The sequence below is a fragment of the Perkinsus marinus genome (assembly GCF_000006405.1).
Source record: "Perkinsus marinus ATCC 50983 genomic scaffold scf_1104296943978, whole genome shotgun sequence".
Classification (NCBI taxonomy): domain Eukaryota; phylum Perkinsozoa; order Perkinsida; family Perkinsidae; genus Perkinsus; species Perkinsus marinus.
In genome coordinates, this window is record NW_003211622.1 from 145,975 (window position 1) to 170,876 (window position 24,902).

A 24,902-nucleotide genomic window follows, 5' to 3' on the forward strand; every position below is an offset into this window, starting at 1 on the left:
ATATCCGTGGTACGGGTCTTGATGTAAGAAGACTAGTAGCCTGTTGTCTATTGTTAACTAGTCATACTACCTCTTTATCGTCATTATCATCAGTTCACTATATCCCCTTCATCATCATCATCATCATCCTCTCCTACTACTACTTCTTCCTCACAATATGTATTATCGGCCGTATACTGTAAAGAAGAGGCTTTAGATGATGATAATGAGGCTAAGGTCTTCCTAACAGACTTCTTTAACCAGTACATATCTCATCACTATCATCCCGTAGCCATTATAGTCTATCAGGCCGCCGTCCTCTTCTAGCTACCATAGACAAGGCCCTTTACTACACCAATTGAGGACCACTACTACTACTACTACTCTGGATTGCAATAAAGCTGCTACATTCTTGGATACAATGATTAGGCAACGAGTTCCATTATTCTATGGTGAGTAGCTACTACTACTACTACTACTACTACTACTACTACTACTACTACTACTACTACTATCACTCATGCTATAGAGTGATATATGGGTATTATTCATCATCATCATCATTATCATTATTAGCTCATCCAATCTTCAATAAGAATGATAATACTACCACCTGTAATGGTATGCAGAAAAGGAATGTCATAGACTAATGATAATCAGGAAGAGGATCATCATCATCATCATCATGGTGGGCGGCGGCGGCGGCGGTGGCGGCGAAGGTATGATAGTGTCATAATCATGTTGATAATAATACTGTTGAACAATAATAATAATGAGTATTGGGTTTAATAATAATGCAGAGAAGTAGGGGAAGGAACAGTTAGTATTAACATCTATGATACTATTACTACTCGTAACATGTTCATACTGTGGCAGCATGTATTAATTCAACCTCTTATCGTCATGATAATGATGATGATCCTTATTATAGCAATCTCATGTGGTAATTATTCCTATTAAATGGTCCCCTTGAACTATCATCATATTGACAACACTTATCCTTATCATATTGGTATGGTTCATGGACTCAGCGACTACCCAACAACACCAACAACTGTTGCTGCTGCTACGACTTGCAGAGGAAGCTAATGTGACCGAAGAACAATTTGAACAAATTCATGATACGCTCGAAGGTGATTTGACGGGATTCCGTGATAAAATGATAGAAATGAAGCGGAAGGCTGATGATGAGGTTAATGATGAGAATAATCGTATTGATAGAGATGATAGCATCCAGATGGATAGATTAGCTGATCATGCTCAAATGGTTGGAGCACAAGCACTAAAGGCAGGCAATATCATCGGTTATAACTCTGTAGCAGCAGGAGAACGACACATACTCATCATCTTTGATCATCACCATCGTCATCATCATCAATATCTGTTGTGTTGTCAATGATGTTGATATTAAGGTTATGGGTATCCCTACTCTTCTTACAATCATCATCATCATCATCGCTAGTACTATGCTTTGCATCTTTCTCAGCCAATACTCGTTATTATTTATCTAGTACTATGAGATTGTCGTCATCAATATTGTTATCGATGATTATCTCTTCTGGTATTGTACTATCGTATCCTGGTATTGATAAATCACCCAATAACAACAACAACAAGAAGGAGAATAGTAGTTTATTGGAAGAAGGACATGATAAGAGGTTTATCTTCCTAGCCCCCCTTATTGCTGGGGCTCTTCTTGCCAACAAGTTTAGCGCCTCTAAAAGCAGCGAACAACAGGGATACAATTCTAGGAGAGATTATTCTCTTGAACTTAAGAATATTGGTAGATGGACCAAGGATATGATGCAATCATATAATAGGGATTCCGGAAGGTAAGGGGTCCTCTCTCCGGGATCGTTCTCATCGTCGTCGTCGTTGTAGTAGTCTACTACTACTACTACTACTACTACTACTACTACTACTAGTAGTAGTAGTAGTGTCCATTTGTTGTTGTCCACTTGTTGTTGTTGTTGTCCACTTGTTGTTGTTGTTGTCCACTTGTTGTTGTTGTTGTCCACTTGTTGTTGTTGTCCACTTGTTGTTGCTGTTGTCCACTTGTTGTTGTTGTTGTCCACTTGTTGCTGTTGTTGTCCACTTGTTGTTGCTGTTGTCCACTTGTTGCTGTTGTTGTTGTTGTTGTCCACTTGTTGTTGTTGTTGTCCACTTGTTGTTGCTGTCCACTTGTTGTTGTTGTTGTCCACTTGTTGTTGTTGTTGTCCACTTGTTGTTGTTGTTGTCCACTTGTTGCTGTTGTTGTTGTCCACTTGTTGCTGTTGTTGTTGTTGTTGTCCACTTGTTGTTGTTGTTGTTGCTGTCCACTTGTTGTTGTTGTTGTTGTCCACTTGTTGTTGTTGTTGTTGTTGTCCACTTGTTGTTGTTGTTGTCCACTTGTTGTTGTTGTTGTCCACTTGTTGTTGTTGTTGTCCACTTGTTGTTGTTGTTGTCCACTTGTTGTTGTTGTTGTTGTCCACTTGTTGTTGCTGTTGTCCACTTGTTGTTGTTGTTGTCCACTTGTTGTTGTTGTTGTCCACTTGTTGTTGTTGTTGTCCACTTGTTGTTGTTGTTGCTCACTTGTTGCTGTTATTGCTATGGTTGGTGTATCAGGCGTAAATATAACGACGACGTTCTGCAGAGGGCGGATAAGAATCAATTACAGGGTGTGGGATGGAATGAATTTATAGGAGCTCAGGAGACTAAACGTAGAGTAACGGAAGAGTTTCCAGCATTCCTTTACAAGCTTTCAAAGTTGTAATAATAATAAAAGTCACCAAGCAAACCTTATTCAATACAATCATCCATTGCAGAATGACTCAAGCTGATAAGACATTCGCTACCTTCCGGAGTACGATAAGTAGTCTTCAAAAGTTGGCACTTCCTAGAAGGTAATAATAATCATACTACTACTACTACTACTACTACTACTACTAACTCAAGGACATATCATAATGGATATGTTTTAGTCCTACTGGATTGATGATATTGCGTCGTAAACTGGGGGAAGAGATCCTTAAACAACAAGGTCGATTATCCCGATCATTCGATGACATATTTAAATCACTTAATACGATGGAGGAGAATGCTGGGAAGACCTTGATGCAGAGCTCAAGCGGAGTGAATGACTTAATCACGAGGGAACTTGGCAAATTCATGAACGGGATGTCCCGAACATCAGCCCATTTAGCTAGATTATGTTATTCTACGGATGAAGATTTTCGGAAATCTATGAAAGGGTTACGGAAAGGTGCAGAGGCTCATGCAAAGACTTTAATGAGAGCTGAGCGAGGGTTGAATAAGATTATTCACAAGAATGCAGTTATGATGGATGCTGATTCACTGCACTTTGAGGACAAAATTGCGGCTAACAATGCAGAGTTAGACAAGGCACGACATCATATACAAGATCGGGCGGAGGCTATGATTAATGACGCTAAATTACTTGGTGATAAATACATAGCTAGAGGGGAGCTTAAGATGAACAGGACTTTACCAAAAGCTATCTCAACCAGTGAGAGGGAAATCGAGCAAGTGGGAAAGAATATCGAGAATAAGGTGAAGTCCGATGAGCGCTACTACACCAGGCTTTTAAAACGTCTCGATAATGGTCTGCATAAGGAATTTAGACGTGCATCGAAGAATGCTGTGGCTGTTGGGAAAGATGCTAATAGGAGGTTTGATGGGGCATTAGTTGGTTTTGATAGGGATGTTAAGGACTTATCTAAAGGGGGTATATTACATAATACAATAGCGATGAATAAAGCGATGCGGGATGCTGGACGTACAGTGGAAAGGATAAGTGATGGTGTAGAAAGGGAGAAGAAGGATTCTGATAATGCTTTAGAGAAGATGGATAGTAGTCTAGAAGAATCCGTAGGTGGAGAAATACAATCTATTGAATCATCATCAAGCAATGAGAAGGCTCTATTATCAAGAAGAGCTGAGATGGTTAATACTAACTTGGCTCAAATAACAGTACAGAATCAACAATCGGCAGCTAGGACTGCTGATAGTTATTCACAATTAACTGGTACATTAGCAGTTAATAATGATAGAGAGATGGAGCATCAACAAGGAGTTATACATTCTGCTGAAGAAACGATTGAGGGTGCCGAGAATGATGTTGATAATGATATTAAAGTTAAAGTGGGTGATAAGGAGAAGTTACTGGTTAAATCACAATCAGCGATGAAGAGTATGTTGAGTGGATCGGAAATGGACTTTGAAAATGCTATGACAAAGAGTCATCAAAATATTCAAACTATTAAGAACACATTAGAAGGGCGAGTGAATTCCGATAAGAAGTTGAATAATGATGATGTTGTGAGTATGGAAGAAGAATCCAAAGGACAATTGGATAGATTAATAGAAGCCGAAGATTCAGTACATGCCTCCATGGAAGGTTTACCTGATATCCAATCTGTAGTAGGCAATAGCTATGAAGGTGCTAATGATGTATTAAAGGAGATGAAAGGATTAAAGAAAGATATTACAAGTCTAATGAATCCACGTAAAGCCTCAGAAGATAATATGAAATATGCAGTTAGGGGTCTTCAATCATCAGGCAGTGGTGAATTGAATACTATTCAAGGTATTGATAGTATTAACGTGAATAAGGCCCAGGGGATATTACATGAGTTGGTGGCCAATTCCAACGAGGAGATTGATAAAGATATGAAAAACGAATTATCTCATCTAGCTTCTGCTCATAGTACATCTATTAATAGAATAAAAGAGATTCTTGCCAAATCAGAAGTTGATGAAGCTAATCAAGTAGCGACGACAGGGAGGATGCGTGATAATATAGCTGATGTTGAGAGAGATGAGAAAACTGCTAAGGGAAATTTTGGTAAGAGAATGTCACACACGATCGCTCTTGAGCGTGATAAGAGTAAAAAAGAATATCATCATCAGCTTATGAAATTGGAAGATGAGGAAAAGAAGGCTCAGGATTTGTTATTTAAATCTGTCCGAGCTGCAACTAGTAACTTATTATCGGGTGGTAAAGCTAATGAATTGGAGATATTACACTCTGTGAATGGGCTATTACGGGCATTAGACGTGGTACATGGTTCGGATATTAAAGAGGATAATGCTATAGCTAATGCTAATTCTAAATATAAGAATATTCTACCTCTGAATGATAGGGAGATAGACGGTATAGATAAGGCAATACAGAATGAGAAGATGAGATTGAAGAATGAGTTTCATGCATCAGATGTATCATTAACAAAAATAGCTATGGACAGATCAAGAAAAGCTAATATTACAATTAAAGATCTACAAAAGGCGATTAAAGAGTTGGAAATTGAAGTAACTCGATCGAAGGATACTATGTTAACATCAGCACGAGAAGGAACGACTTACATTGATAAATTTATTGGTAAATTGCGCGAAATAATGATGGCCGATGCTGAACTTGATAAAAATGATTATAGACAAGGGTTATATGATATGAATAGGAAATATGCCTCACTTTCTAAATTTACGAATCAGAGAGGTAAGACGATTGGTGCAGATATGGACAGTTATGCTAATTCGTCATATAATCGTCATGAAGCTCTCGCTAATACTTTAGCTAGAGTTATTAATGATGCTCAACAGATGGGATTATCAGAAGAGGAAATGCAAGAATATGTTAAGAAGAGACTTGCAGAGGAAGCTAATATGACCGAAGAACAATTTGAACAAATTCATGATACGCTCGAAGGTGATTTGACGGGATTCCGTGATAAAATGATAGAAATGAAGCGGAAGGCTGATGATGAGGTTAATGATGAGAATAATCGTATTGATAGAGATGATAGCATCCAGATGGATAGATTAGCTGATCATGCTCAAATGGTTGGAGCACAAGCACTAAAGGCAGGCAATATCATCGGTTATAACTCTGTAGCAGGAGAACGAAGTTATAGAATAATGAACAATCAACAAACTATCACTGGCAATAGATTACGGGCTATGATGCATGTCGCTCAGTAATAATGATGATAATACTACTACTACTCCTATCTTAATAACTCTATCTATTGTTATCATCATTATGGTTTTCTATTGTTACTTTCCCTCCTCCTTTTTCTCAGAGCTAACAGTGGATCCCTAATTGATGATATAGCCGCTGCAAAGGGTGTATCAACAACAAGGATAGCAAGTGTTATGGATGCTGTGACCTCGTATATGATACTTATCAAGAGTTTCATGGATGAGGTAATATCCCATCGATTCATCATCATCATCATTGTTTTTGTTGTGGCTTCAGATGAAAGCAGAACTAGGATCAGTGAAAGGTCGATTATCTAATTTACAGGAAGAATATGGTGACAAGATTAACAGGAATACCAAAGAGTGTAATGATTATGGCATTGATTATTATTGAGAGAAAGAGGAAGAGGAGGAGGATGAGGATGAGAAGAATGATTATAAACATTTGTTATCAGATATGAAACCAGCCCTAATGGCTTCAGAGGCAATGTCACAATTCGACAGGTGAGGAAGATGGATAGGATTATTGTCGTAGCAGTAGTAGTTGTTGTGTTTTAAAACTTTGCAGCTTCCAACGAGAGAGTGAGCCTTTACAAAATGTATTCCGAAGTAAGGCAAAAGAGATGATGGATAATGTTAAAGGAAGTGCTGATTCAGCCGAGTAATAATAATAATGACGGATATAGTATACTAATGATAACCTTATGATAAGGTCGATGAGTGATGATTCACCTATGACACTCTGTTGTTGTTATTATTGTTATTGTTGTAGGCGAATAGCTGATGGAATAGCAGATAGAATTGATAAAGGAGCTTCAGATATTGAGAACATCCGTCAGAAGGTTCAAGGATCATTGGACAGGTATAATCACCATTATAATGTTCTATCCTACTCTTACTTTAGACATGTCGCTCAAAAGAAACAAATATTCGTCCAGCAGCTGTTAAAGATCGCTGACGAGAGCTCAAAGCCATTGAATATTGTCGTATAAGCCCAGTGATTAAGTCCTTTTCGTATCTTCATGATACTTTCGCACATGTGTAATCTGTTGATAATCATTAAGTACATCTAATTCTGTTGTTGTTGGATTAATGGAAGCAGCTTCTCAATAATCTAGATGTTCCTTCATGGTTTCCTCAAATGTACGAGTTCTTTTCTCGTGCTCCGAGCGATCAGTCGCTATCATCTTGAACATATCCTGGGAATTCATCCCCACATACACGTAGCCATCTGGCTCGAGGCAGTTGGATCCATCAATTATTTCGAATACAATTACCACAAATGACTAAATTCCATCCTTTGATGGGGAAAACGCCCCCACCACCTCGCCGTAAGAAGCGCAAAACCGGATCGTCACCTAAACAACCGGATGGGAGTAAAGATCCTCCTCCTGAGACGTCGAGAGTTTTATGGAGGGAAATATCCAAGGACGACGAATTCGGGCTAGAATTCGCGAATACTCATGGCCACGCGGCTCCGTTGTGGCCCGTGGATGTGGAGCGAATAGTATCAACCCTGGGGAGATCTCCGGCGAACGTTGTGTTGAAAGTCGTTGGTCGGCTCACAACTGAAACCGGAGCCCGCATTCAAGATCTCTCCTGTGTGTTAAAACCACACGTGAGAAGATTGAGCGCCGAGGAGGCTGGACGTCCGCCTAAGAGACAATGGTGTAAGTCAAAAGTAGGGTTTGGAGTGTCTAGATATCATGTCAGGTAAAAGCGGATCATCAACATATGAAGGCGAGAACGGCGACCAAGGCTGACCAGTTAAGGAAGGTGAAGGGCATGACTGCGAGCTAGTCTATACCTTCATCCCTCCCAACTGTAAAACGTTGCGACAAGAACAGGTGAGATTTTTGCTCGTCCTATCCTTTCGCTCGTCGAATCCTCCCGCTCGTCCAATCCTTTCGCTCGCCTGACCTTATCGGTCATATTCACCCGAACCCGAACCCGAACCCTTCAACCCAGAATCAACCTATATTCATTTTTTTCACTTTCAGGGCCGAGTTATAGTGCGCGCAACTGGGGCAGCGTATCTTCATGAGTATATGATGATGAGAAGCGAGATGAACTACGGCAACGGGTCCGTCTTACTTTTACTTGATTTTGATGGCCACGCGCTCGAACCGGATTTGTTCGTTATTCCTCACAGTATGAGAGTATGTAATGGACGAAAATTTACTAGAAGATATGTGAAGGCGATCTCTTTGAAGGTGAGGGAGAAGGCAAAGATATCGGATGTGGGTTATGAAGATGAAAGCCTCTTTTTGTTGATGTGATCATTTTACATAGCATCCTTCTCAGTGGTTCTTAGTTTCTTTGATTCGCTTGCCCACTCGGGTCTAGATTAGGTTCGTCACCGTCTATTCTACTCCTATGGACGAATTTGCGGTCACCAGTGACTCGGAACACGAGAACTACTATTCAGCCAAAGAGGTGCCCACAAAAAGACGACTTCATAATGTAGTCCCCATTGGGATCGAGTAAACGACAATGACACTGAGATACACTACGATGAGTATAATCTACCTGATGACAATGACGTGCTTGAATTCCTGGAATGAAGCACAGTATCAAAACTATGTACTTGAACTGAACCGGGAGGATACCACCTATTAAAAGATATAGAAATGAATGACGAAGAAGTCATAATAACTCGTTGGGGTCGTGGATGGTAGCAGGGCTTGATAGAGGCCGAACTCTCTGGTATAAATTTATCTCAGGTGTATATAGGAAACTAGGTACGGCATTCAATGCAGAGTAGTCAGTTAGGCTGTCATGCTGGGAAGAGAGAATGTACACATCAGCTCCTTGTAGACCATACATCGTACTATACAATTCCATGTGCATGGCTAGATTTCCAAGAAGCATTTGATTCTTTAGAACAAACCCTAGATCTTGACATGGCTTACAAAACTAAGTACCGCCGGTACTTTACAGGGCCTGACATAGTGGATATCACCCAACGAAGTGTAGGAGTGGACGATAGCCTATCCGAGCTTGTCAGAGCTGCGTGTGATTGAAAGGCTGCGGCATGCCGTAGTGTGCTTGCTATTTTCCGTGGGGTTCCTACTCATTGTGAACAATTTGATGAAATTCTACTCGGTGAACTAACTGAGATTAGATATTTAGCGACAGAGGAGAAGTGTAATTAGGTACCACAATAATACATGCTACCAGATGCTTGTACTTGAAAATATTGAGAAAATTATCTTGGGACATGTTGCTACTGTTGAGCGCAAAATTGCCATGCGTCATCCAAACACTCAACTCTCCGTGCATCTCCGTTGTCTATGACCCAATTGAGCGCGATTTCCCCGAAAGGCGAAGAACGTATTGAGAGTAACAAGAACATGGCTACACCTCTTGTCTCGCGAGAAGGATAGTAAGGGGATAGTCAATATCAACGAGTTAATGAAGATGATGTCGAAGATAAAACATGTGTGGCTGTTGGTATGTACGCTTGTGAAATCTTATCGATACTTTGCCTCAGTTGTCTGATATTCTGCGCAACAACAATAACAACCACAACAAACCGTGCGGAGGTAGAAGAAATAGGTCTTCATAAAAGGGTACGAGTATCAATATATTATCAACATCGTCATGACCGTCCCATAGTAGCAAAAAATTTCTGCTCTAGTAACAACTCAAGAACGTAGTATATGTTATAAGGAGAAACCTACTAAAGACTACTACTTCTATCTACTATCTCACTACTCTTGAACTTGAAAACATACCAATTGTATTATTAGCAGCTGATCCAGAAGTTAATGATATAACTCGAGGGATGATGTATAAGTGTAGATGATGACAGAACAGAGGGAATTACCGTCATACCTGATGATGATAATAATAATAATACTACGAGTATTATTATTATAGATGTCGATGTCGTTGTTGGTGTCGATGATGATACTATATGATCATCATCATCATTAGTTATTGTAGAGATAGTTGAATATAGGAATATGCACAGCCGTAGCTGAAATTGTAATCCAGAATAATGTTAATCCATGATGAAGTCCTGATGGCATTGATGCATAAAACCATTTTAGTGTATTAGCCATAGCAGGATTCACAGTAGTAGCTTTCTTAGTAGGTTTAGTAGTATTATGGAAATAACTCTCGATACCACATACCAAATATTGTGATATAAAGAATAAATTCCAAGATAGGAATGATTCATAACGATTAACATTAGGTATAAAGGATGTTAATGGTATCCAATGAGCAGCACTAGATACAATAAATGTAGCCAATGATGCCATATTCCTAGAGAAACCCAATATATGATGTAATGGATGATACACATGACGATATAGGACACGTTGAAATGGTGTATTCCATAATCTCCAAAATGTTGATACATCTTCAGCACTCCAGAAATCCTGACAATATGGTTCCAAAGCATAACCCAATAATTTAAATGTAAAATCCATACCATCAGATATAGCAGTAAACAAATTTACATTACCAAATGCAATACTGGTAGCAGCAATAAATTTACCAACATGTATACCAATATATGGGGATATATTAATATATATAGTAGGAGCTATATAGGTATATATAGTATAGGTTATCAAGCAATGTCCAATACAAGTAATCAATGATTGTATATCGAATGTAAAGGCATGGACTCTTTTGGTACGTTTAGTAACGCCTTGATAAGTAAGCATATGTACCTAAACAATATTATTATATTACAATTTTTATTACTATTGTTATTACAACTCTATCCATAGGATAATTTTCCATATCAATACCATCAGCCGTTTTAGTACTATGATGAGTAGCTGCTGGGGAATCAGCTGTTTTAACACCATCAAATGCATAATCCACAAAACGCCATATCTCACAACAGAATAAATGGAAGAATATAAATATCCTTTCGGTATTAGAAAGGGTATCTATTGGTGCTATCCATGGTATCTAATAATAACAACAATATTGATATTAAATTGTTATAGTAGTATTGATATTACTGGTAATAGTAGAAGGACGTATATAAAGGCTAATTTAGGATATCTAACAGATGCTAATGTTATTATAATCAATTGAGTATATACACTAATGAATAGTGGTGATGCAGGTAATGATGATAATATAGCATTAGAGGTTATATCCGCCATCATCATCATCATCATATCGTAAAACAACAACAACAACAACGTGTTGTGAAGTGGTGGTAGGGTGTGCTGCTACGAGTAGTAGCATAGTAATTAAGCGTACGCCATGATGATCGATACTAAGAACCTTTCTTCCTATTATTATATGAATGAGGGACATATATCACAATGTCGTATTACAGTCGATAATAATCAAGTACTGTACAATCGACTGTATACTGTATAACTATGTAATTATAGTCGAGTAACATATCATGTTCATTATTGCCATGATAGAATACTATCATTATATCTATACTTGTTGGTTCTAAGGACTACTCAGTAGGATGTGGTATCCTCACCAATATGGAATATTCTTACTTATCAATAGGTCGCTTACTATTAGTAGGGAGGGGGGGGCAAGTATTGGAATAATCACTATTATGTGATAGACAATTAACAGGGGTTATAATCCATTTACCACCATTTACCACCATTTACTACCATTACTACCATGATAACTTATGGTAATAAGATAGTGTCAAAGTGTTCTATGTCTCTATAGTATGGAGATATAGAGTCCATACATACTACTCACAGCTGTTGGATATAGTTCTGATCTTTATGGTATGTCCTACACCACCAATAGATAATAAAAGCAACACGATTCCACCATCATACAACAACAACGCGAAGGGGGAGGAGGAGGAGGAGGATGGTGCAGAGAAGTGTGGTAGTAGGATGAGGAGAAGATCTCCAAGGCTAATTGGAGCTTTCTGTGCTCGGAGGTCATCTATAAGCATAATAATCATCATATACATTATTATTTAGGTATGGTATACCCGGTCAGATATATGATAATACTACTACCAACACGGGATGCTCACCGCCGTCATCATCCTCATCATCATCATCATTGCGTGTTACACTCAACCCTCCTCAGCTTAAGAATCAGTGTGTTAGATTAGCCCTCTATACTGTGGCTGAAAGTTATATAAGAAATGTTATATTACCTACAAGGCCGCCACTTCAACAACATGAACGTGATCCCAATGGTATTCAAACCTGCTGCTGCTGCTGTTGCTGTTCTCCTCGGACTAGTGTACTTCTCGAAGAGGAGGATTTTATTCTACCAGCATGGCCAAAGAAGAATGATAAGATAAAAGGTTCATGTTTTGGGGAAGCTCTAGCTGAAGGTAATCGTCATTATTATTATCATTATTGCTACTTACTACTCAGGAGCCTATTACAGGGTATGTTATTATGAATGCGATGCTAGTGAACATCTTGCAACAACAATCGATACTCGACGACAAGGTGGTGGTGGTGCTTGTTGTCATAATAATAACACTTTAATAATATTACCATTGAAGGCATGGCCATACGGAAGTTATCCTGCTATTGGTTTATCATTGCTTATAAGGAGGGTACTTATTCAAACAACATGTGGAGTAGCAGTTGGAGTAAGGAAACATATTAATGATAGGAGAAGGGGAGCATATTATGGTATAAAGGAATATAATAATAACAAACAACAACAACAACAATGGGCTGCTATGGTAGTAGTAAGATTGTTCGTGCTATCTATCAATATTCAGGGATTAATACTCTTAGTCAACACCAACTGAACATCGTCGTCGACATGAACCCATGAACCAGATGCTTAGACTCAAGGTTCAAGGATCACATGCTTTTGTTATTGTTGGTTTTGAATTGGATGATAATTCACCAGGAGGAGGAATATTCATATTCATGGATAATAGTGGTCCTGAATGGGGTCATGCTGGTTATGGTATTTGCTCGTAAGTGATGATAGTTTTTGATTATACACAATAGTAATAATAATCATATGTAGGTTCGATTTCGTAGATAGTTATGTGGATGATATCGCTCAAGCGACGGTTGCTCCTCTTCCAACATCGTCATCATCATCATCAGCTATGAGTAGTAATGAATCCTGTTATCCTGTTTATCAACATTTGGCTGATAATGATAAATATCATGTTAAATGTTGTGGATGCCATCTTTGCATCAATGATGCCATCCCTCAATGTAATTGTTTTGCTTGTTGCTCTATCCCTATCACCACCACCATCACCACTACTACAACAACAACTAATTAACGTATGCATTACGATATTAGGACTGTTGTTTTGGACAATTAATAATACCATTAACGATTACATTAATATTACCATTACCATTAACGATACCAGTCCTGCCACAAACAGCACCGAAGCAACACAAATGCGGCCTACGATCAGATCTCAAGTGGAACAGGTACTGAAGGATGTAGGCGCGAGATGCGATATGGAAACGGTACGCTCCACAAAGCGACTTGGAACATATCACCCGGACAAGGGCACTCATGTTAAACCGAGGCCCATAAGTATCCAGTTCTCCCAGCCCGATATCGCCAGCAACTTCCTCAGAGAAAATGGTGCGACCTTACGAAGACATGGCCTTGGCGTGAAATGGTGGCGTCCAAAACGACAGAGCTCTCTGTGGAACAATATGAGGTCGGAGCACGTGGATAAGCAGATCTCAGCTCTCTCGGCCAGACTTGAACAGATCGCTACTGCCGTTGCTACATGTTCTACTGGAAGCCAGCAGGATTTTCAGTAGCTGGAGATTCAGATCCCGAAATATCGGCTAATGCACAATACACTCCCAATAACGTAAATGTAGAGTCTTTGTCTATCCGTGAGGATGACACTAACCTGTACCATTCTTTATCTGCCAATGATGATACTTCTTTCCGTAGCGATTTTAGTCGATATTCCGTCAATGATGCTGATTCCTCTGTCACATGCTTTTGTTTTGAGAAGAAAGGAAAAGAAAAGAAAAGAGGCCGATTCTTTGAAAAGAAAACAAAAAGAAAGAGTGAAGAGGGGAAGATAAGGCCCATATGTAGTACTAGAGATCCCCCAAAAGGTAGTGGTTATGGTAGCAGTAGCAGCCACTTAGTAGTTGCAGTATCATCCAATGAAGCGAAGAGCCCCACTTCTGAAGGCACCATGATGGGCGATGGGACCTGTCCCAACATAGCAACAAGAGACACACGAAGAAGTGGACCCATGAGCTTTCTGAACAAACGGTACAAACCTGTTGTGGCGTCATTGAATGTCCGGTCAGCGCGACGTGAAGCACAGAAGGACGCCATACTAAATCTCCTTATGGACAGGAATATCGATGTCTCGACGGTCTGTGAAACCCGCACCCGTTTCGGGTCCTATCTCGGTGAATATCGAGTACTAAATGGGGAAAATACTGGGGTTAAGGTTCTGATATCAAAGTGGGCACAGCAGTTCCTTATAGAGGCTTATAAAACTTCGCGAACTCCTTGGAGAAGGCTCTAAGAGATGGTTCCGCCAAGGATTGCACTCTAGTATGTGGGGATATGAACGCTACCGGAAGAAATATGACATTGCTGCAAGGCATTGCGGATTTATATGAGCTAACGATACCTCAATTGACCAAGCTTCAGCACTTGAAGACATTACCAACATGGCACCACCCAAATCCCGAAGCTCGTGGTACTATCGCAGATATGATAATGATAAGGAAGAGGTTTATAAATGTCATAGAACACATGAAGATATGCGAGCCTGGAACCGTTAGTACCGACCACGATCTCGTCCTTAGTCGCCTAGGGCTCCATCTAAATCGCCGATACACCACCCCTGCACAATCGAAACCGAGTGATTAAGTTAAATATATGGTGGAACACCCAGCGGTACGTAGTGCTATAGACGAGTCAATGGAGACGGCCCTGGGACACTTGGGAGACCCACTATCAACATCACTAGATGATATGTGGCATTCATTCAAGGGTGCAGTAGAAGCATCTCTTGATTCAGTGGATACCACAGCACCCAGGAAAGAGCCGCCGCCCAGTAACCGTCGGTCCAGAGGAAGAACTGAGAGGCGACTCCAAATCCGTGAAGGTGTCGATGAGATCAACCAATGTCGGGTTGACTATCTCAAAGGAATATGGCGCATATTGGATAGATCCCTAGGAAAGAAGACGGTCCCAAGAAACACATCGACATCCATGACGGCAGATAAAGTTGCAGCCTACATGTCTGAGCTGTACCAGTCATGTCAGAGCCAGGCGAGTACCCGAGAGATAGAGGAGCTCCTTTCGTTGACACCCTCACTGGATGACACCCGCGATGCGGATCTGGATAGCCATCCGCTACCAGAGCCCATCCAGAGAGGGGAAGTGATTCAAGCTATCAACGCCCTCAAGAGCGGGCGGGGCACAGGAGTAGATGGAATACCTGCCGAGCTCTTAAAGTCTGGCGATGGAATGGTGAGCTGGTTGCAACTACTATGCGACAGATGCTTCAGGGATGAGGACCAACCCAAAGAGTGGATGATATCTAAGACTACCATGATATACAAAGGCCGCGGAAAAAAGAACGACTGCTCGAACTACCGAACAGTCCTGTGTCAAGCGAGTGCAGCGAAGGTTTATTCGATAATCATTCTGGGCCGGATATATGATACTCTCAATAGCTCGGTTGGACCCGCCCAAGCGGCATTCCGTAGGTGGTACACAGCCTGCGATTGCTGTCAGAAAAGTGCAGTAACCATGGAATCGGCTTGAATCTGCTAAGTATCGATTACACCAAGGCTTTTGATCGCCTCTCACGAAGTTTCCTATGGAGAGTTCTGAAGTCTATCAACCTTCACCCGAAGTATATTCGCATAGTTCGCAAGAGCTTCGAAGGTGCAGTCGCAGAGATAAACCTGCACCAGAGCACTCGGCAGATCGACCTTTGCTCCGGCGTTAAGCAGGGGAACATTCTGTCGCCGATGTTATCCATTGCTAGTCTTGATCAGATTCTTAAGAAGACGCTGCGTCAAAATCTACCAAGCTTTTGCCTAGCCACAGAGAACCTCATTCCACAGAAGACGACAAGAAGATCAATGATGAACCAGCTTATGATGGATCCTATACACGACCTGCCGTTCGCCGATGACGTCACCATACCCACGTCATCGTTAGAAGAGGGGACGCTGGCCCTTAAAACAGTGGTGGGAGGCTCGAAATATGCTGACCTCACCGTGTCGGTCGAAAAATGTAAAACTCTTACTATTTGCAATGGTTCCACCAAGAGCGATGGGAACAATCACCAACAGGACACATCGTATGTCCAGGACGCTACAGGCACTGCAATTCGGCCATCTACTAGTGAATATCTGCGAATCCTTGGGTCGTATTTCACGCGGGCTGAAGATGGAAATGCCTATGAGATTGGGAAAAGGATCGAGGCTGCGGGCCAAGCCATGAATCGGCTGGGAAAGTTCTGGAAGACACACGATGCTAGCTTGTCTGCCAAGATAACGGTCCTCAGAGCAGTCGTATTCGCGTCGCTCTTTTACGCGAGCGAGACGCTGACCCTCAAGGAGCCTGAGACCCAGCGATACTGTGTCTTCTACAATGCTGCTTTGAGGCGAGTCTTGAACATCGACCCGCTATCCCATACATCAACAAGAGAGGTTCTATCGAGGGCCAGATGCCCAGAATGCCGAGCTGTCTTGCGAGCCCGGCGGCTTCGGTGGTACGGGCACCTACTACGGCTGCCATCAGGGTGTCCCATCAGCAAAATATATTACTGGAATCTGTCTATCCATTTGGGCAAGTTACGCAGCGGGCGAGGAAGCGACCGAAACTGGGAAACTCAACTTGCTGACGATATGAAAGTTGTAGGGCTGAAGAGGAGTGAAGCCAGCGATAGGAAGTTATGGGAAAATCGTATCAGAGACAGTTGTGCCGTCCCCAAATATCGAGCGAGTCTGAGAGGAAGCTCCGGCCTACTTCCTTTCGGCCAGTGGTAACAGGCCTCAGAACCAATGCTGTCCGTGGGGAGGCATTGGCGCCCCGACCGCTCGGCGGTTTTTGAGCGAGAGAGAGAGAGATTTGGGGAGGGTCACCCTGTAGCCTACAGACTGTACGGAGGAGCATCGATATCTTTACCATCGATATCATAACTACCTTCCAGAGTCTCCCATTAGGTCAGTTAACCCGGAATCCACTTCTAACTTTTATTTTAGAGTTCTCATCATCCACACCTTAAACGATTGGTCTTGGCGTTCCGCAATTTGAGGCGCAGAAAATGAATATCCCGAGTAGGAATTCATTCACGAAATGTGCTCTCGAGATGACTTTTGAGACAGCATTAATTCACACATTAGAATTTGATGAAGCACTTGGCCCTCTTGCCAAGACAACTCAGGTTCTATGCAACAGCTAGATCATACAACTTTGCACGATACTCCTTACTCTCATGGGACGCCGTACTGTCCACCTCGTGTAGACTCTGGCACTAGCCACAAAAGAAATTCGCACAAGCCGTGATTGGAGAGGGTACTAACCGTGCTTCCTGCTGGGATAACTGACGGTGTTTCAAAGCGTTACTTGAGTTAAGGAACAAAGTCGGCCAATGTTACAGGGCCAACGATGATGTAGATGCATTATTCCATATATAAGAATGCATTCCATCGAAGTGCAATTGGGCAGGTCCAGTAGGAATGAGCGTCGCCGACACACCAAGGTTCCTCACTCAATTAAGTGAATACGCGAAGTGGTGTAAGACACGCATAGCTGAGGTATATAAGGTAAGCCTATGAATGGTAGTGGCAATGGAATACTTGGAGCTCGCCATTGGCATTCATATCACCCATATGCTGAGTATGGCTAATCGTGCAATGTGGATATTCCAGCAATACATAAGAATGCTCGGGATACTTTCAGCAAGCTCGCGCTCCGGTAATTCCCTAGAAATGCCGAGCTGTCAAAATACTCGATAACTTTTCCAAACTCATCTCAATAAAAGTGTCCTCTAAGCGTGTCACCTTCATCTGCCTAGTCGAACTTGACTAGTTCAAAAATGTCCCCATTAAATTCCTCTATCAGATGTTTCGAATCCCGGATGACGCCAGACCTGTCCCCCAGTTCATCCCGTGCGTTAGTCATGGCAATTAATGGGTGGTGCAATATGACATACTCGGGACGTAGAGGATCGGGTGAATGGGAGCACTTCGAGAGGCAAATTGCATGATTTTTCTGCAATGTTGGAGCTAGGAGCTGAACCCCAATACATCTATTAGTAGAATGTCTGAACTACGTGTAAGATTACTCGAAAAGTGCATGAACAGCTCAGACGGCAGTGTCGCTTATACATATTCGATGACCCTTGCTACTCTCAACGGTTGTTGCCCTATATTGCATCCACTGACGCCGACAGGCTCCCGGTGCGACAGTCAGCGGCAACCGCTATGATCTTACACTCTCACTGCTCTCCAATAGACTGCTAGCATGACACTCATTTTGGCAGTATAATAGGGCCATCATGATAGTACCGTGTTATGAAACATCTTGGGTAATTACATCAGTTACGTACTTTGCTCCGCGCTTTGGGGCGGGCGAGGCAGGGGTCGATCTTGAAGATGGGGGTGAGACGAGGGTTGCAGGCGTCCACGCCTCGTCCTGGATAGCCCAACTAGCTGGCCCGCTCACCGGATCCCCAAGGTAGTTTACCAATACCCTCTTCGGACTCCTCAACCTGTGCCGTCTACCGTCTCGTTCCACCTCATATTCAGGACCTGAATTTCAGGTGAATTCTCAGGACGGAGGCCACGAGCGGGTCGAGCATCGGGGGCAGGGTACGGGCCATTGACTTGAGGAGGGAGAGGTCTATGAGGCACGAGATCGTCGGAGTGGACTGATCCGTCTTCATCCGAGTGCCCGGAAGCTGTGCGTCTGAAACAAAGGCACAATTTCAATCTTTCAACCCGATGTTCGACTTATTCGCTCCTATCCTCTATTGCCAAGATCCTCACATTTCCCGCGAGGACCTCGGACCCCTTGGGGAGATTGGCCTCAATTGTTGAGGCTAACCTCCCGGGCGCGTGGAGGGTCACGTAGGTACCGTGAACCCTCCCCAGCCAAACATGTTGGCCGTGCGGCCGCGTCGTCTGAGACGACTCGTCTCCAACCTCGACTGCTCGAGAGTAGTCAGATTGTACGACTCGTTGTCGAATCGGTAGGGGCCTTGACTGCTCTCTTCTGGCTCCGTCTGCTCCCTCCAAGGCTCTGGCGCCCATATTCGTTACTAGAGCATCCGGTTAGGTCGGGTTTTGGGTTCGGATTTGGGATTCTTACCGCTCTGGCCCTGTGGCAAATCACTGCGGCAAATCCCTGCACTTCTACCTGCTCCCACAAGCCGAGGTACTTCAGCCACTTAATGACTGAAGACCCAGCCCATTGTAATGTACTCGAGCCAATCGACCTTCTGGAACGCCAAGTAATGTTCTCAGGAAGGTATTGGCGTGGGGGTCATGCAGGAATACCTGAAAAAAGGCTAGGGTTTCGGGTTGGGATAAGTGTTTCGGACTTATCAATCCCTCTTCGGGCGTGGCTTGACTACAAGAAGTCAGTTGCGCCGCAAACGGATGAGACACCCCACAAACGGATAAGGCACCCACAAACGGATAAGACATCCCACAAACGGATAAGGTCGTGGAGCACAATTGGAGAGAGTATGTGAAACTCCCTCTTCTTGTCCAGCGAACCGCCGAATGTTCAAGTCGATGTAGGACTTGGGGGCGTCAGAGTCGGTGTACCACAGCCCATCAGTTACAAGCTTCGCACGAAGGTCATCCCAATTCTGACCTCGACGAAAGCATTCCAGAGCCCTGAAAAATTAGGTAACCCGTACACCGAAATCCGACTTTGAAGCCCGAAATTCTTACTTTCTTGCAACGTATCCCTGGCGTCCGGAGTGCAGTCCAAAAAATTTTGCTCCTTAGCCAGCACACTCGCTCACGCACCGGATTTGCGCGCCCTGCAAGATGGAACAGAGGTCGACAATCTACTACAAAGGCTCCGAGTCGGTGTACGTTGGAGTGAGGAAGTACACCACATTCCCTAACTTCGGGAGGTTCCAATGAAAGCCTCTTCGGGACCCAAAGAGGGTGCCGACCGTCGTCCTCAGATCACATTGATATAGCCGGCGTGATAAGATTACATAACTCTTGGCAGAAGACACCCCCCGCGGATCCGAGACGTCATGGGAACGCGATCTCTAATGTCGCGATTGGCACGCCCCTGATGTCTTGCCCACATAGGAGATTTATCGCCAAGTGCCTTGAGTTGAGACGGCTCGGGTTGCGATCAATGCACCCAGGTGCCAAGGACCACAAAGAAGCAATGAAAAGAGAGCTTAGCTCCACCCTCCGCTATCTTTAGAGATGCAAGGGAATCCAGGGACTCAGCACCCCGATGCATGCCGGCCCAGATCTCTCAAATGGATCGGGCCCTACTCGCGCACCCTCCGGGATGTCGACTGGCGCAGGAGTGGTGAGAATCCAATACTAGGATCCCCCCGGCACCTAAGTTGTCTCCCCATGACGTGATCTAGTGGTGATGATACCACCGCGCCGCCTCGCCCATGGAGTCTGGATGGCCCGGAGGACCGAGGCTTGAAGCCAGGGCGGCAGGACAGAACAGTAATCACTAGCGCTGACCCTCGACCTCGAGTTGGCTCGGTGAGCCGTAGAACGCCCAGCTGTCCGCCTGCCGAAGACTGACCCAAGCGAGTAGAGCGGCGACCAGCTGATGAAATCTGACTGCTCAGTACTTGCCCCGGCTTGCAAAATAAGACAGATTAAGACGGTTTGTTGTTTTGCATGGCTGGGTGTATCATGTTCTCGTGATAATTGACTGTTTCCAAAAAAAACTCGTAGCAGAAATCATATATGCTGAGCCACGGGCGAATCAGCAGAAGATGCAATTCTCTGGCCGGGTGGTCTTTAGCGAACTCACCCGTCATGCAACATGTTTGTAGCGATTGATGATGTCCGAGACAGCCATCTGGCAGCCAGATTCTGCATGGCCATAAGACCTTCCATGACAACCAACGATAATAATGGATACAAAGACTTCACGGTATCTTTATTTCTAGACGACGACGATCCTCCCCAGATCACCTCCTTCGGGACGTGTACTCACGCTACTGGCGGTGTCGCTAAGGCGAGGGAGACCAAAGGTAAAGGGCGCTTCGACTCTGCGAGCTCTACTGGTATTCTGGTTTCCCGCTCCGCTGGGAGTACGCGTAAGACTTTTCGCAAGTCCGATACGTAGCCTTCGGTTCTGCTACCTCTTGTGAGACCCTAGGTAAATTTCCATCCACAGTATTTCCAGGTCAATTTAATATTTTACCCGAATTTTTGATGATTTAGCCGCTTCTTTTGAAAGAAATACCTTTTTTTTGATCATTTACCAACGGATTTCAACTTATTACCCAAAATTTCAATATAATAGCTAGTTTTTCAAAAGCTTACCCACTTCAACTCAATTAATGTGCCACGGTGCACAAAGTGCACGCGGGGTCATGAAAGACAGGTCTACAAGACCACGGACGAATGCCGTGTCAACTGCACGGCCTGGAGTGTGGACGCTCTAGCCAAGGCTACTGATGCACCGCAGAGAGATGCCTTCTGCGAGGTTACGGATAGGAGCTTTCCATCTCTGCTGGATGAATCTCGCCGACAACAAAGAAGGACTAGCTTTCGGATTCCTCCAGGAAAATGTGCTTGATCTATCGACAATCGGGGTAGCCCCTGGCGCTCTAGGCTTACTGTAGAGTCGTTTTCGTAAGTAGTTTCTTAGGGGATGTTTCGGACGAAATCCTCGGGATTTGAGGCTCCAGATTCGACAGCGGCGGGCTACCCCTGACTCAGGGATCCTAGGATGGTATGGGACGCGCACGAACTGGTCCAATCTACGAAGGTCAAGGAGAGCTCTCTTGGAAAATGTCACTGTCGAGTCTACCCCAAGGCTTCATAGATCCAAACGTCTGCCTTCAGCCTTGTCCCAGCTTGTTGAGCTCCACCCAGCGCAGGGTCTCTACCTCTTGATTAAATAACCCCTAAGGAGTATGCTGTGTAGAATGATCACAAAAGCGAAGAGATACTTATATCATCATAGACGGTAGCTTTGCCTCCCTCCTCACCTTTACGAAACTGCTGCATATCTCCTAGCATATATGCGTGCATTATATACTTCAACACTACGGAGAATAATGGGTCTATAACGTAGGAACCGCTCCTTGAGACTACGTTAAAAGTAGGAATTCCCTACGCTCCTTACTCAAAGAGAGCTTCCTCATATCTTTTCATCTTCAAGGAGCGTGAATCATGTGACCAGTTAAACGCAAAAGCAGTGTGGCTGGTAGAATTTGCTAATGCACTACTATCTCTAGCTGCACCCTGCCCCCTTCCCAATGTTGATTGGACATAAGAACATTGTAAGACTTCATGGAAGGGAGTTAGGGGGAGGACTCGATGATTCAACAGTTTTGATCTTGCCTGATTCAACAGATTGGTCTCTCCAGAATGTTCCAGTACGCAATGAAAATTTTCTCTCTCAGGTGGGGAGAATTCCGACAACTACTTCCTGGAGACCTCAGAGGTTAGGACTATCACCAAACTCTAACGTAAGGGCTACTTCACTCGGACCATCGCACAACGAGCTGGCTGCGGCCTGAGTACCGTCAGCAAATTGGTACCAGCTAAGAAACTAAGAAAAAATCAGTTGAATCTCGATGTGGTCTACGACGGTCCAAGATAGATGCCGTATTGGTTACTCGCGGCAATAATCGTATCTGAAGGTAGCGACAGTCATGTTTCAACAGAGGTTATACGCAGAAGTTAAATCGTTAATCGCGGCGGCCTTATTCATTACTGATACTTCAGTTTCTGCTGTTGGCGCTGTTTCGGTGGTGGGCGTCAACAAATCGGTGTTTCTTTGGGTAGTTCGGAGTTATTTCAATTGCGTAGATCCATATTCAAGGAAGGCTTCTGGATACCGCCTGCATCAGCATCAATAGTAGTACTCGAGGCGAGGGTCCGCTTCTGTTCTTAGTAGAAGACGTTCCCGTCGGTGGTCGACTAGTTCGGGAGCCCCCTGCGAACAGTCGGAATAGGTCTCCAAAGTATCGTCACCCATAAGACCCTTAGGATACACGATCACGTTGATGTAGTTGTATGTGTATAGACTTCTTCTGAACATCCAGCTACGCGGAGTCAAGAATCTTGACTCAAGATTACTGCATATGAAAGAAAAATAGCAAGAAAAGCTCTTGTCCCTTTTCACCGAATCGAGTCATCTCTCACAGTCCTAAGTACCTTACCAAGGATTGGCTGGATTTGTTCGCTTTGGTCGTTTCATCCCAATTGATCGAATGAAGGATCGAACACTCGTCATCAGTAGAATATTAATACATGTATCTATCTAGTGCGAACTGTTCATTCGATCAGTTGATCGAATGCTTATGATGTTGATGATTGATTTCTGTTTATCGAAGCTGCTTCGAGCACTCCGTCATTTGCGAGTTAACTAGCCGATATTACTGTGGATACTGAGAGGACTAGTTGCTTGTCAGGCTTCCTCGTTGCAGACAATAGTCAGCTCACTATTTATGATAGTCGAAGGTCAAGGGAGCCAACGCATGCGATAGAGAGAGGACTGGATTCATGGTTAGTATAGTGCATCGCTCATGTGTCAAGTGAGACTCGCGAATGCCCCTCTCATCGATAGTTCGGTCAATAAGCGCGCGAAACTTGCTAGTGACTTTTCATGCTATTGTTACCGAAGTTTGCGGTGGCACTTCTGCGCTCCCATTAGATGTTCACAATGGCATTTATGCCGCAAAATATCACAGTGGCTTTAAAAACGATGAGCTAAGATGAATCCTTCGCATTTCCAAGTCGCTTATTGCAGCTTATCAGCATTTCTAAGCTGGACCCAACCTCATTTGCGAGTAAGACAGCCCACCCTACCATACCAGCCGTTGCAGAGAGAGGTTCGCTTGGTTGGTGGTATTAATCGATCCGGTAAGGATGGCAATGAATAGTCTTAATCATCATTCCATTCGATTGTTGTTTACCGAGAGAAAGCAGAAGAGACCTATCCGCTGGTGGCCATTGTTTCGCTACATTCATTTCCTCTCGCACGGCTCTGCTTTGAAGTAATTCTTTCTGACTGCCCTGAACAAATGGCTCCTAGAGGAGCTCTGCCGCTTCCATACTATGCTAAAGGCTCGTATTGTGTTCAGAGACCGGAATACGTTGTAGTTCTAAAGTTCCCCGTGATATGTCAGCATCGTCAAGTAACCTCGCCCGCGCAAAATGCAAAATTCGCCCATTGCAGTTAAACGATAAAGTATTGTGGCTGGCAGAAATTGTTAATGCACTACTTGTAGCTGCCCCCCCTGCCCACCTTCCCAATGACGCGCTCTTCCTTCTCCCACCAGTAGTTGATATAGAGCTCCCGAAGACAGTGAGAACATGAACACGTTAGCATAAGCGTTTGCGAACCAAAGAAAATAAGTAAAACTTACCTGTCTCTCCCTGGCCGCTCTCTTCACAAACAAACTAATATGGTCTGCTACTGTCGACGTTAGCAATAGCAAACGGGCCAGGTCGGCATTTTAAAAACGCACGGGACAAACCGGCGGCGCAGACGAAATCGCACACTCCCTATTAGCTACTTGTTGCGTAGCTCCACATCCCTGACAGTCTCCATTGAAAGATCGGATTCGTTGACTTCATCTCTTCCAGTGAAAGTCACGTCATATCCCACGTATAGGAGCAGCTCTCCTTGCAGCTCTTCCGTACAGTTTGCCATGCAGGTCATGGGAATATCTCGCAACCTCGAGCCACCACATCCGAGGAAGCAGCAGCGTTACGTCGCAGATCATTAACCCGCGAAAAGCTTCCCAGCAATACGCAATATTGAGCAATGGCTGATCCAAAGTGGGATAGCGT

The 24,902-nt window shown here is 43.5% G+C and overlaps 4 protein-coding genes across 4 annotated transcripts in view; all 4 read left to right on the forward strand.

The window, feature by feature from the left end:
- Window positions 1-306, forward strand: part of Pmar_PMAR025373 (hypothetical protein) — a gene marked incomplete at both ends in the record, with an annotated part of 822 nt that extends 516 nt beyond the window's left edge. Inside the window, one exon of the mRNA XM_002780898.1 lies at window positions 197-306. Coding sequence (XP_002780944.1) covers window positions 197-306 — 110 coding nt within the window. The remainder of the gene's footprint in view (window positions 1-196) is intronic.
- A 1,218-nt stretch (window positions 307-1,524) lies between these two features.
- Pmar_PMAR025374 (hypothetical protein) lies at window positions 1,525-2,731 on the forward strand (the record flags this gene model as incomplete). Its single annotated transcript, XM_002780899.1, has 2 exons — window positions 1,525-1,811; window positions 2,584-2,731. The coding sequence occupies 2 exons, from the start codon at window positions 1,525-1,527 to the stop codon at window positions 2,729-2,731; spliced, it is 435 nt and encodes a 144-aa protein (XP_002780945.1).
- Window positions 2,732-3,201: 470 nt separating this feature from the next.
- On the forward strand, window positions 3,202-6,947 carry Pmar_PMAR025375 (hypothetical protein, conserved; the record flags this gene model as incomplete). The annotated part of the gene is made up of 7 exons (XM_002780900.1): window positions 3,202-5,951; window positions 6,057-6,180; window positions 6,233-6,320; window positions 6,411-6,459; window positions 6,524-6,616; window positions 6,728-6,817; window positions 6,860-6,947. The coding sequence occupies 7 exons, from the start codon at window positions 3,202-3,204 to the stop codon at window positions 6,945-6,947; spliced, it is 3,282 nt and encodes a 1,093-aa protein (XP_002780946.1).
- A 5,766-nt stretch (window positions 6,948-12,713) lies between these two features.
- Window positions 12,714-17,013, forward strand: Pmar_PMAR025376 (hypothetical protein; the record flags this gene model as incomplete). The annotated part of the gene is made up of 7 exons (XM_002780901.1): window positions 12,714-12,865; window positions 13,828-13,973; window positions 14,199-14,314; window positions 14,382-14,451; window positions 14,924-15,378; window positions 15,912-16,630; window positions 16,914-17,013. The coding sequence occupies 7 exons, from the start codon at window positions 12,714-12,716 to the stop codon at window positions 17,011-17,013; spliced, it is 1,758 nt and encodes a 585-aa protein (XP_002780947.1).
- Window positions 17,014-24,902: the final 7,889 nt, after the last annotated feature.